The sequence below is a fragment of the Panulirus ornatus genome, chromosome 1 (genome assembly GCF_036320965.1).
Source record: "Panulirus ornatus isolate Po-2019 chromosome 1, ASM3632096v1, whole genome shotgun sequence".
Taxonomy (NCBI): Eukaryota; Metazoa; Arthropoda; class Malacostraca; order Decapoda; family Palinuridae; genus Panulirus; species Panulirus ornatus.
This window is the reverse complement of record NC_092224.1, coordinates 91,589,836-91,603,152: the sequence shown is the minus strand read 5'-3', so window position 1 is coordinate 91,603,152 and position 13,317 is coordinate 91,589,836. Positions and strand designations below refer to the sequence as shown.

General features: G+C 31.6%; 1 protein-coding gene across 1 annotated transcript in view; it reads right to left on the bottom strand.

Moving 5' to 3' along the window:
- Nucleotides 1-13,317, bottom strand: part of Vps16A (vacuolar protein sorting 16) — a 125,427-nt gene that overhangs the window by 40,921 nt on the left and 71,189 nt on the right. The window contains exon 11 of the mRNA XM_071665315.1: nt 3,161-3,394. Coding sequence (XP_071521416.1) covers nt 3,161-3,394 — 234 coding nt within the window. The remainder of the gene's footprint in view (nt 1-3,160; nt 3,395-13,317) is intronic.

Here is a 13,317-nt window from a genome sequence, read left to right as displayed (position 1 = left end):
TCTAAAACACTTCACTTCCTCCAATTTTTCTCCATTCAAACTTACCTCCCAACTGACTTGACCCTCAACCCTACTGTACCTAATAACCTTGCTCTTATTCACATTCACTCTTAGCTTTCTTCTTTCACACACTTTACCAAACTCAGTCACCAGCTTCTGCAGTTTCACACCCGAATCAGCCACCAGCGCTGTATCATCAGTGAACAACAACTGACTCACTTCCCAAGCTCTCTCATCTACAACAGACTGCATACTTGCCCCTCTTTCCAAAACTCTTGCATTCACCTACCTAACAACCCCATCCATAAACAAATTAAACAACCATGGAGACATCGCGCACCCCTGCCACAAATCAACATTCACCGAGAACCAATCTCTTTCCTCTCTTCCTACTCGTACACATGCCTAGCATCCTCGATAAAATCTTTTCACTGCTTCTAACAACTTACCTCCCACACCATATATTCTTAATACCTTCCACAGAGCATCTCTATCAACTCTATCATATGCCTTCTCCAGATCCATAAATGCTACATACAAATCCATTTGCTTTTCTAAGTATTTCTCACATACATTCTTCAAAGTAAACACCTGATTCACACATCCTCTACCACTTCTGAAACCACACTGCTCTTTCCCAGTCTGATGCTCTGTACATGCCTTCACCCTCTCAATCAATACCCTCCCATATAATTTCCCAGGAATACTTAACATACTTATACCTCTGTAATTTGAGCACTCACCTTTATCCCCTTTGCCTTTGTACAAAGGCACTATGCAAGTATTACGCCAATCCTCAGGCACCTCACCATGAGCCATACATACATTGAATAACCTTACCAACCAGTGAACAATACAATCACCCCCTTTTTTAATACATTCCACTGCAATACCATCCAAACCCGCTGCCTTGCCGGCTTTCATCTTCCGCAAAGCTTTTACTACCTCTTCTCTGTTCACCAAATCATTCTCCCTAACCCTCTCACTTCGCACACCACCTTGACCAAAACTACCTATATCTGCCACTCTATCATCAAACACATTCAACAAACCTTCAAAATACTCACTCCATCTCCTTCTCACATCACCACTACTTGTCATCACCTCCCCATTAGCCCTCTTCACTGGTGTTCCCATTTGTTCCCTTGTCTTACCCACCTTATTTACCTCCTTCCAAAACATCTTTTTATTCTCCCTAAAATTCAATGATACTCTCTCACCCCAACTCTCATTTGCCCTCTTCATCATATATATATTCATTTGATATTCTATTACAATTAAACACTGCTTCCCGCATCAGCGAGGTAGCCCATACACACACATATACATACATATACATATCAACATATACATATACATACATAGACATTACATATATACACAAGTACATATTCAAACTTGCTTGCCTTCCTCCGTTCCTGTTGTTACCCAGCTCCACAGGAAACAACATCACTACTCCCTGCTTCAGTGAGGAAGAGCCAGGAAAACACAAAAAAGGCCACATTTGTTCACACTCAGTCTCTAGCTGTCATGTGTAATGCCCCATCCTCAACACACATCCAGACCCAACAGATCTTTACATGGTTTACCCCAAAAGTTTCACAAGCCCTGGTTCAGTCCATTGACAGCATGTCGACCCTGGTATACCACATTATTCCAATCCTTTATTCCTTGCACGCCTCTCACCCTCCTGTATGTTAAGGCCCCGATTGCTTAAAATCTTTTTCTATCCATCCTTCCACCTCCAATCTGGTCTCTCACTTCTTGTTCCTTCCAACTCTGACACATATATCCTCTTTGTCAGTCTTTCCTCACTCATTCTCTCCATATGTCCAAACCATTTTAACATACCCTCTTTTGCTCTCTCAACCACACTCTTTTTGTTTCCACACATCTAGAAAATATAGTAAGATATCAAGTTGATGACTTTCTACATAAGAGAAATTACAAATACGATAAACAGCATTGTTTTTGGGAAAGGTCATACATAACAAAAACCACTTAGATTTCTAGGTGAGGGCAACAAAGATAGTACCCCCTTGAGGGAGTTCCTGGAGTAATGGGCATCAGAGATAGATAGACAGTCAGAAGGAAACGCTAAAGGTTTTACTTTTACCCACCTTGGAGAAGACAAGAGTAAGGGGTTACTTGATCACTACCTTTAAGTATTTAAAACTGATTGATGAGATAGAGAGTGAACAGTTCCTCAAGATATGTATGGACTGAGTAACCAGAAAACATAAGATGAAATTATGCAAGAAACTTATGAAAGATGTAAAAAAGAAACTTCATAATATGACAGTGGTGGATGAACGAATAAAATGACTCATGGTTAATGCTGATCGCATACATTAATTCAAAAAGTTGAATGACAGCTGAAAATGTTCAAGAGATGGGGCCCGATGAGTGTACAACTCCCTCCCCATACTATACAAATAGATAATTACACTATTTCAGATTAGCATAAACCCTACCACTATCAGTGCAGTTGTGATTTTCTTAGGTTCTGTTGATTTGTAAGTGTTTCTCTTACTCTTATGGTTCCTGATATCATCTCAGATCAGCATAACACCCCCCAATATAACTTTAGGGATGGGTTTCATGAGGGGTAAATTCTTGGTTATGAACATAACCCCCTTACAGCATGAGTTTCATTGAAGTGTATAAAGACAAACCATAACAACATATCTCCACAAACATAACCCTGTCATTATACAAAGGCATATGGTAATGGGTAAGGTTTTTTGAAAACTACGATAAACTGAGCAGAAAAAGAACATTTGTGATGTTCTACACAAAATCGATCATCAGCCTTCTCCAAAAGCTGCATAATAAGCATGACTATGCACTATCTACTCTAACACTTATCTCCATGAGAGCTTTCGTATTGTACCTTAGCTTCTAGATGAATCCTGAGTAGAAGTTCAGAGCCTGGCTGTGAAAAGTATGTGTACCGGTAAAGGTTGAGGAATGTAAATAGCTTATTTTGATCTTTGGTAAGTCGAGATCAACTCACATGTACTTATGTGATCAAAAGAAACACTTCAATAGGTTAATTGAAGCTTATAAAATTATGGTTGTCTAACTGCTTGACAATGAAATTTCAAAGCCTCCATTCTGAGTTCTACTAATTACATATGAAATCATGAGTATATTTTACCAGAAAGTCCCCTGAAGACAGTTTCTGCCGTAAGTGATGTAAGACTGTGTAGATGAGATCTGTGTCCCCACTCTGTAATGCTCTTCGAAGTGCAGTTTGATCTTCGCCTAGACGCATCAACACCAACACCTGCTCCTTAGCTCGGCATTCATACTCAATCAACTGACAAAAAACGAATAAAAAATTTGTTTCAATTTCAATTTGCATCACATCTACAACCAGAAAGATGAAGCACTTTCAGTTTAGTAAACAAGATAAACTGTCAAGAACATTTGCAGTTTTCAAATACTTATTACAGCATGTTAAGCCGATATATTATTGCCTGAGCTATTCTAAAAAGAAATCATTGATGAATGATTAAAAATAGCCCCCCAAAAAAATGAAAACCAGAGATGAGAGTAGATCACTTGATCACTATGATAGAATAACAGAGGCACTAGAGGACAAATCAACTTCAGAAGTTATCATTACAGGTTTTCTTAAAGCATCCAAAAAAATATGGTGCACCCTCAAAGCTATGTAAAAACAAATAATACAAAGTAAACAAAGGTGCAATGGCTAAAAGTCCAAGCAGGTAGTTCTTGTCAACAGCCTGATCCCTGTCTGGGGTAAAGAGGAAAATATGAGTCCACAGTACATATTTCCTGTGTAATGTCAATCAAAGAATTAGTGGAGCTTACATACATCATATAGATGAGAGCAAGGCCGTAAGAAGTCATATATATTTTTTAGAATATGAAAATCTGACCTTAATAATGACAGTTCATACATTTTTCACAGTATGATAACAAGACCATTATGACACCACCTACCAGGCCTAATGAAAGATTATACATATTCTTTTTAAAAATTTTTACATTAAGCTTCCAGTATGGCTGAATTCTAGCATGTCATATCCTGTATATCCTTCGATTATACATATATCTTTTAAAACATTTTACAACATTAAGCTTCCAGCATGACTGAATTCTAGCATGTCATATCCTGTATATCCTTCGATTATACATATATTTTTTAAAACATTTTACAACATTAAGCTTCCAGCATGGCTGAAATCTACCATGTCATATCCTGTATATCCTTCGATTATACATATATTTTTTAAAACATTTTACAACATTAAGCTTCCAGCATGACTGAATTCTAGCATGTCATATCCTGTATATCCTTCGATTATACATATATTTTTTAAAACATTTTACAACATTAAGCTTCCAGCATGACTGAATTCTAGCATGTCATATCCTGTATATCCTTCGATTATACATATATTTTTTAAAACATTTTACAACATTAAGCTTCCAGCATGACTGAATTCTAGCATGTCATATCCTGTATATCCTTCGATTATACATATATTTTTTAAAACATTTTACAACATTAAGCTTCCAGCATGACTGAATTCTAGCATGTCATATCCTGTATATCCTTCGATTATACATATATTTTTTAAAACATTTTACAACATTAAGCTTCCAGCATGACTGAATTCTAGCATGTCATATCCTGTATATCCTTCGATTATACATATATTTTTTAAAACATTTTACAACATTAAGCTTCCAGCATGACTGAATTCTAGCATGTCATATCCTGTATATCCTTCGATTATACATATATTTTTTAAAACATTTTACAACATTAAGCTTCCAGCATGACTGAATTCTAGCATGTCATATCCTGTATATCCTTCGATTATACATATATTTTTTAAAACATTTTACAACATTAAGCTTCCAGCATGACTGAATTCTAGCATGTCATATCCTGTATATCCTTCGATTATACATATATTTTTTAAAACATTTTACAACATTAAGCTTCCAGCATGACTGAATTCTAGCATGTCATATCCTGTATATCCTTCGATTATACATATATTTTTTAAAACATTTTACAACATTAAGCTTCCAGCATGACTGAATTCTAGCATGTCATATCCTGTATATCCTTCGATTATACATATATTTTTTAAAACATTTTACAACATTAAGCTTCCAGCATGACTGAATTCTAGCATGTCATATCCTGTATATCCTTCGATTATACATATATTTTTTAAAACATTTTACAACATTAAGCTTCCAGCATGACTGAATTCTAGCATGTCATATCCTGTATATCCTTCGATTATACATATATTTTTTAAAACATTTTACAACATTAAGCTTCCAGCATGACTGAATTCTAGCATGTCATATCCTGTATATCCTTCGATTATACATATATTTTTTAAAACATTTTACAACATTAAGCTTCCAGCATGACTGAATTCTAGCATGTCATATCCTGTATATCCTTCGATTATACATATATTTTTTAAAACATTTTACAACATTAAGCTTCCAGCATGACTGAATTCTAGCATGTCATATCCTGTATATCCTTCGATTATACATATATTTTTTAAAACATTTTACAACATTAAGCTTCCAGCATGACTGAATTCTAGCATGTCATATCCTGTATATCCTTCGATTATACATATATTTTTTAAAACATTTTACAACATTAAGCTTCCAGCATGACTGAATTCTAGCATGTCATATCCTGTATATCCTTCGATTATACATATATTTTTTAAAACATTTTACAACATTAAGCTTCCAGCATGACTGAATTCTAGCATGTCATATCCTGTATATCCTTCGATTATACATATATTTTTTAAAACATTTTACAACATTAAGCTTCCAGCATGACTGAATTCTAGCATGTCATATCCTGTATATCCTTCGATTATACATATATTTTTTAAAACATTTTACAACATTAAGCTTCCAGCATGACTGAATTCTAGCATGTCATATCCTGTATATCCTTCGATTATACATATATTTTTTAAAACATTTTACAACATTAAGCTTCCAGCATGACTGAATTCTAGCATGTCATATCCTGTATATCCTTCGATTATACATATATTTTTTAAAACATTTTACAACATTAAGCTTCCAGCATGACTGAATTCTAGCATGTCATATCCTGTATATCCTTCGATTATACATATATTTTTTAAAACATTTTACAACATTAAGCTTCCAGCATGACTGAATTCTAGCATGTCATATCCTGTATATCCTTCGATTATACATATATTTTTTAAAACATTTTACAACATTAAGCTTCCAGCATGACTGAATTCTAGCATGTCATATCCTGTATATCCTTCGATTATACATATATTTTTTAAAACATTTTACAACATTAAGCTTCCAGCATGACTGAATTCTAGCATGTCATATCCTGTATATCCTTCGATTATACATATATTTTTTAAAACATTTTACAACATTAAGCTTCCAGCATGACTGAATTCTAGCATGTCATATCCTGTATATCCTTCGATTATACATATATTTTTTAAAACATTTTACAACATTAAGCTTCCAGCATGACTGAATTCTAGCATGTCATATCCTGTATATCCTTCGATTATACATATATTTTTTAAAACATTTTACAACATTAAGCTTCCAGCATGACTGAATTCTAGCATGTCATATCCTGTATATCCTTCGATTATACATATATTTTTTAAAACATTTTACAACATTAAGCTTCCAGCATGACTGAATTCTAGCATGTCATATCCTGTATATCCTTCGATTATACATATATTTTTTAAAACATTTTACAACATTAAGCTTCCAGCATGACTGAATTCTAGCATGTCATATCCTGTATATCCTTCGATTATACATATATTTTTTAAAACATTTTACAACATTAAGCTTCCAGCATGACTGAATTCTAGCATGTCATATCCTGTATATCCTTCGATTATACATATATTTTTTAAAACATTTTACAACATTAAGCTTCCAGCATGACTGAATTCTAGCATGTCATATCCTGTATATCCTTCGATTATACATATATTTTTTAAAACATTTTACAACATTAAGCTTCCAGCATGACTGAATTCTAGCATGTCATATCCTGTATATCCTTCGATTATACATATATTTTTTAAAACATTTTACAACATTAAGCTTCCAGCATGACTGAATTCTAGCATGTCATATCCTGTATATCCTTCGATTATACATATATTTTTTAAAACATTTTACAACATTAAGCTTCCAGCATGACTGAATTCTAGCATGTCATATCCTGTATATCCTTCGATTATACATATATTTTTTAAAACATTTTACAACATTAAGCTTCCAGCATGACTGAATTCTAGCATGTCATATCCTGTATATCCTTCGATTATACATATATTTTTTAAAACATTTTACAACATTAAGCTTCCAGCATGACTGAATTCTAGCATGTCATATCCTGTATATCCTTCGATTATACATATATTTTTTAAAACATTTTACAACATTAAGCTTCCAGCATGACTGAATTCTAGCATGTCATATCCTGTATATCCTTCGATTATACATATATTTTTTAAAACATTTTACAACATTAAGCTTCCAGCATGACTGAATTCTAGCATGTCATATCCTGTATATCCTTCGATTATACATATATTTTTTAAAACATTTTACAACATTAAGCTTCCAGCATGACTGAATTCTAGCATGTCATATCCTGTATATCCTTCGATTATACATATATTTTTTAAAACATTTTACAACATTAAGCTTCCAGCATGACTGAATTCTAGCATGTCATATCCTGTATATCCTTCGATTATACATATATTTTTTAAAACATTTTACAACATTAAGCTTCCAGCATGACTGAATTCTAGCATGTCATATCCTGTATATCCTTCGATTATACATATATTTTTTAAAACATTTTACAACATTAAGCTTCCAGCATGACTGAATTCTAGCATGTCATATCCTGTATATCCTTCGATTATACATATATTTTTTAAAACATTTTACAACATTAAGCTTCCAGCATGACTGAATTCTAGCATGTCATATCCTGTATATCCTTCGATTATACATATATTTTTTAAAACATTTTACAACATTAAGCTTCCAGCATGACTGAATTCTAGCATGTCATATCCTGTATATCCTTCGATTATACATATATTTTTTAAAACATTTTACAACATTAAGCTTCCAGCATGACTGAATTCTAGCATGTCATATCCTGTATATCCTTCGATTATACATATATTTTTTAAAACATTTTACAACATTAAGCTTCCAGCATGACTGAATTCTAGCATGTCATATCCTGTATATCCTTCGATTATACATATATTTTTTAAAACATTTTACAACATTAAGCTTCCAGCATGACTGAATTCTAGCATGTCATATCCTGTATATCCTTCGATTATACATATATTTTTTAAAACATTTTACAACATTAAGCTTCCAGCATGACTGAATTCTAGCATGTCATATCCTGTATATCCTTCGATTATACATATATTTTTTAAAACATTTTACAACATTAAGCTTCCAGCATGACTGAATTCTAGCATGTCATATCCTGTATATCCTTCGATTATACATATATTTTTTAAAACATTTTACAACATTAAGCTTCCAGCATGACTGAATTCTAGCATGTCATATCCTGTATATCCTTCGATTATACATATATTTTTTAAAACATTTTACAACATTAAGCTTCCAGCATGACTGAATTCTAGCATGTCATATCCTGTATATCCTTCGATTATACATATATTTTTTAAAACATTTTACAACATTAAGCTTCCAGCATGACTGAATTCTAGCATGTCATATCCTGTATATCCTTCGATTATACATATATTTTTTAAAACATTTTACAACATTAAGCTTCCAGCATGACTGAATTCTAGCATGTCATATCCTGTATATCCTTCGATTATACATATATTTTTTAAAACATTTTACAACATTAAGCTTCCAGCATGACTGAATTCTAGCATGTCATATCCTGTATATCCTTCGATTATACATATATTTTTTAAAACATTTTACAACATTAAGCTTCCAGCATGACTGAATTCTAGCATGTCATATCCTGTATATCCTTCGATTATACATATATTTTTTAAAACATTTTACAACATTAAGCTTCCAGCATGACTGAATTCTAGCATGTCATATCCTGTATATCCTTCGATTATACATATATTTTTTAAAACATTTTACAACATTAAGCTTCCAGCATGACTGAATTCTAGCATGTCATATCCTGTATATCCTTCGATTATACATATATTTTTTAAAACATTTTACAACATTAAGCTTCCAGCATGACTGAATTCTAGCATGTCATATCCTGTATATCCTTCGATTATACATATATTTTTTAAAACATTTTACAACATTAAGCTTCCAGCATGACTGAATTCTAGCATGTCATATCCTGTATATCCTTCGATTATACATATATTTTTTAAAACATTTTACAACATTAAGCTTCCAGCATGACTGAATTCTAGCATGTCATATCCTGTATATCCTTCGATTATACATATATTTTTTAAAACATTTTACAACATTAAGCTTCCAGCATGACTGAATTCTAGCATGTCATATCCTGTATATCCTTCGATTATACATATATTTTTTAAAACATTTTACAACATTAAGCTTCCAGCATGACTGAATTCTAGCATGTCATATCCTGTATATCCTTCGATTATACATATATTTTTTAAAACATTTTACAACATTAAGCTTCCAGCATGACTGAATTCTAGCATGTCATATCCTGTATATCCTTCGATTATACATATATTTTTTAAAACATTTTACAACATTAAGCTTCCAGCATGACTGAATTCTAGCATGTCATATCCTGTATATCCTTCGATTATACATATATTTTTTAAAACATTTTACAACATTAAGCTTCCAGCATGACTGAATTCTAGCATGTCATATCCTGTATATCCTTCGATTATACATATATTTTTTAAAACATTTTACAACATTAAGCTTCCAGCATGACTGAATTCTAGCATGTCATATCCTGTATATCCTTCGATTATACATATATTTTTTAAAACATTTTACAACATTAAGCTTCCAGCATGACTGAATTCTAGCATGTCATATCCTGTATATCCTTCGATTATACATATATTTTTTAAAACATTTTACAACATTAAGCTTCCAGCATGACTGAATTCTAGCATGTCATATCCTGTATATCCTTCGATTATACATATATTTTTTAAAACATTTTACAACATTAAGCTTCCAGCATGACTGAATTCTAGCATGTCATATCCTGTATATCCTTCGATTATACATATATTTTTTAAAACATTTTACAACATTAAGCTTCCAGCATGACTGAATTCTAGCATGTCATATCCTGTATATCCTTCGATTATACATATATTTTTTAAAACATTTTACAACATTAAGCTTCCAGCATGACTGAATTCTAGCATGTCATATCCTGTATATCCTTCGATTATACATATATTTTTTAAAACATTTTACAACATTAAGCTTCCAGCATGACTGAATTCTAGCATGTCATATCCTGTATATCCTTCGATTATACATATATTTTTTAAAACATTTTACAACATTAAGCTTCCAGCATGACTGAATTCTAGCATGTCATATCCTGTATATCCTTCGATTATACATATATTTTTTAAAACATTTTACAACATTAAGCTTCCAGCATGACTGAATTCTAGCATGTCATATCCTGTATATCCTTCGATTATACATATATTTTTTAAAACATTTTACAACATTAAGCTTCCAGCATGACTGAATTCTAGCATGTCATATCCTGTATATCCTTCGATTATACATATATTTTTTAAAACATTTTACAACATTAAGCTTCCAGCATGACTGAATTCTAGCATGTCATATCCTGTATATCCTTCGATTATACATATATTTTTTAAAACATTTTACAACATTAAGCTTCCAGCATGACTGAATTCTAGCATGTCATATCCTGTATATCCTTCGATTATACATATATTTTTTAAAACATTTTACAACATTAAGCTTCCAGCATGACTGAATTCTAGCATGTCATATCCTGTATATCCTTCGATTATACATATATTTTTTAAAACATTTTACAACATTAAGCTTCCAGCATGACTGAATTCTAGCATGTCATATCCTGTATATCCTTCGATTATACATATATTTTTTAAAACATTTTACAACATTAAGCTTCCAGCATGACTGAATTCTAGCATGTCATATCCTGTATATCCTTCGATTATACATATATTTTTTAAAACATTTTACAACATTAAGCTTCCAGCATGACTGAATTCTAGCATGTCATATCCTGTATATCCTTCGATTATACATATATTTTTTAAAACATTTTACAACATTAAGCTTCCAGCATGACTGAATTCTAGCATGTCATATCCTGTATATCCTTCGATTATACATATATTTTTTAAAACATTTTACAACATTAAGCTTCCAGCATGACTGAATTCTAGCATGTCATATCCTGTATATCCTTCGATTATACATATATTTTTTAAAACATTTTACAACATTAAGCTTCCAGCATGACTGAATTCTAGCATGTCATATCCTGTATATCCTTCGATTATACATATATTTTTTAAAACATTTTACAACATTAAGCTTCCAGCATGACTGAATTCTAGCATGTCATATCCTGTATATCCTTCGATTATACATATATTTTTTAAAACATTTTACAACATTAAGCTTCCAGCATGACTGAATTCTAGCATGTCATATCCTGTATATCCTTCGATTATACATATATTTTTTAAAACATTTTACAACATTAAGCTTCCAGCATGACTGAATTCTAGCATGTCATATCCTGTATATCCTTCGATTATACATATATTTTTTAAAACATTTTACAACATTATTTCAAAAACTGATGTGTTTGAATATTTCATCTTTCAATTCTGAAACAAAAAGTTTCTGGAGTCGAAAATTACACTCAACTATTACCTTTAATTTTTGGCATTTTCTCAAAAAAACAGATTTCTTTTAAATACTTATTATAAGAAGTATTTTTCATGCTGAATACAAATCTGATGTTAAAATATCATTTTGTTACCTCTACAACATTCATTTAAGCTGTTAAATGTAGCCAATTTTAAAATAATTTCTGCTCCTTTGCATCGTATTCATTGGGTATGTACTGGTGAGTGTGAGCCTTACGATATATTTTCTATGATTATTTATAGTATGGAAGTGATTGAGTATCTTATCTTTCAATTTTGAGACAAAAAGTTTTTGGAGCCGAAAATTACCCTGAACTATTACTATTACCTTCAATTTTTGGCAATTATCTCACAAAAATTGATTTCCTTTAAAAACTTATTATAAGAAGTATTTTTCATGCTGAATACAAATTTGATATTACAATACCATTTAGTTGCCTTTACGACATTCAATTCAGCTGTTAAATATAGCCAATTCTAAAATAATCTCTGCTCCTTTGCATCGTATTCACTGGGTATCTAATGGTGACTAAGAGCATTATGATATATATTCTACGATTATTTGTAGTATAGAAGTGATTGAGTATCTTATCTCTCAATTTTGAAACAAAAGTTTTTGGAGCCGAAAATTACCCTGAACTATTTATTACCTTCAATTTTTGGCGTTTTTGTCAAAAAAATTGATTTCCTTTAAAAACTTATTTTAAGAAGTATCTTTTATGCTGAATACAAATCTGATATTAAAATATCATTTAGTTACCTTTCTGACATTCAATTAAGCTATTAAATGTAACCAATTCTAAAATAATTTCTGCTCCTTTGCATCGTATTCATTGGGTATGTATCGGTGACTTTGTATCGGTGACTAAGAGCATTACGATATATTTTCTATGATTCTTTGTAGTATAGAAGTGATTGAGCATCTAATCTTTCAATTTTGAAAGAAAAAGTTTTTGGAGTCGAAAATTGCCTTCAATTTTTGGTATTTTTCTCAGAAAAATAGATTTCCTTAAAAACCTTATCATAAGAACTATTTTTCATATTTTTCTTATTATAAGAAGTATTTTTCATACTGAATACAAATTTGATGTTAAAATATCATTTAGTTGCCTTTATGACATTCAACTAAGCTGTTAAACGTAGCCAATTTTAAAATAATTTCTGCTCCTTTGCATCGTATTCATTGGGTGTCTATCGGTGACTAAGAGCATTACGATATATTTTCTATGATTATTTGTAGTATAGAAGTGATTGAGTATTTTATCTTTCAATTTTGAAACAAAAAGTTTTTGGAGCC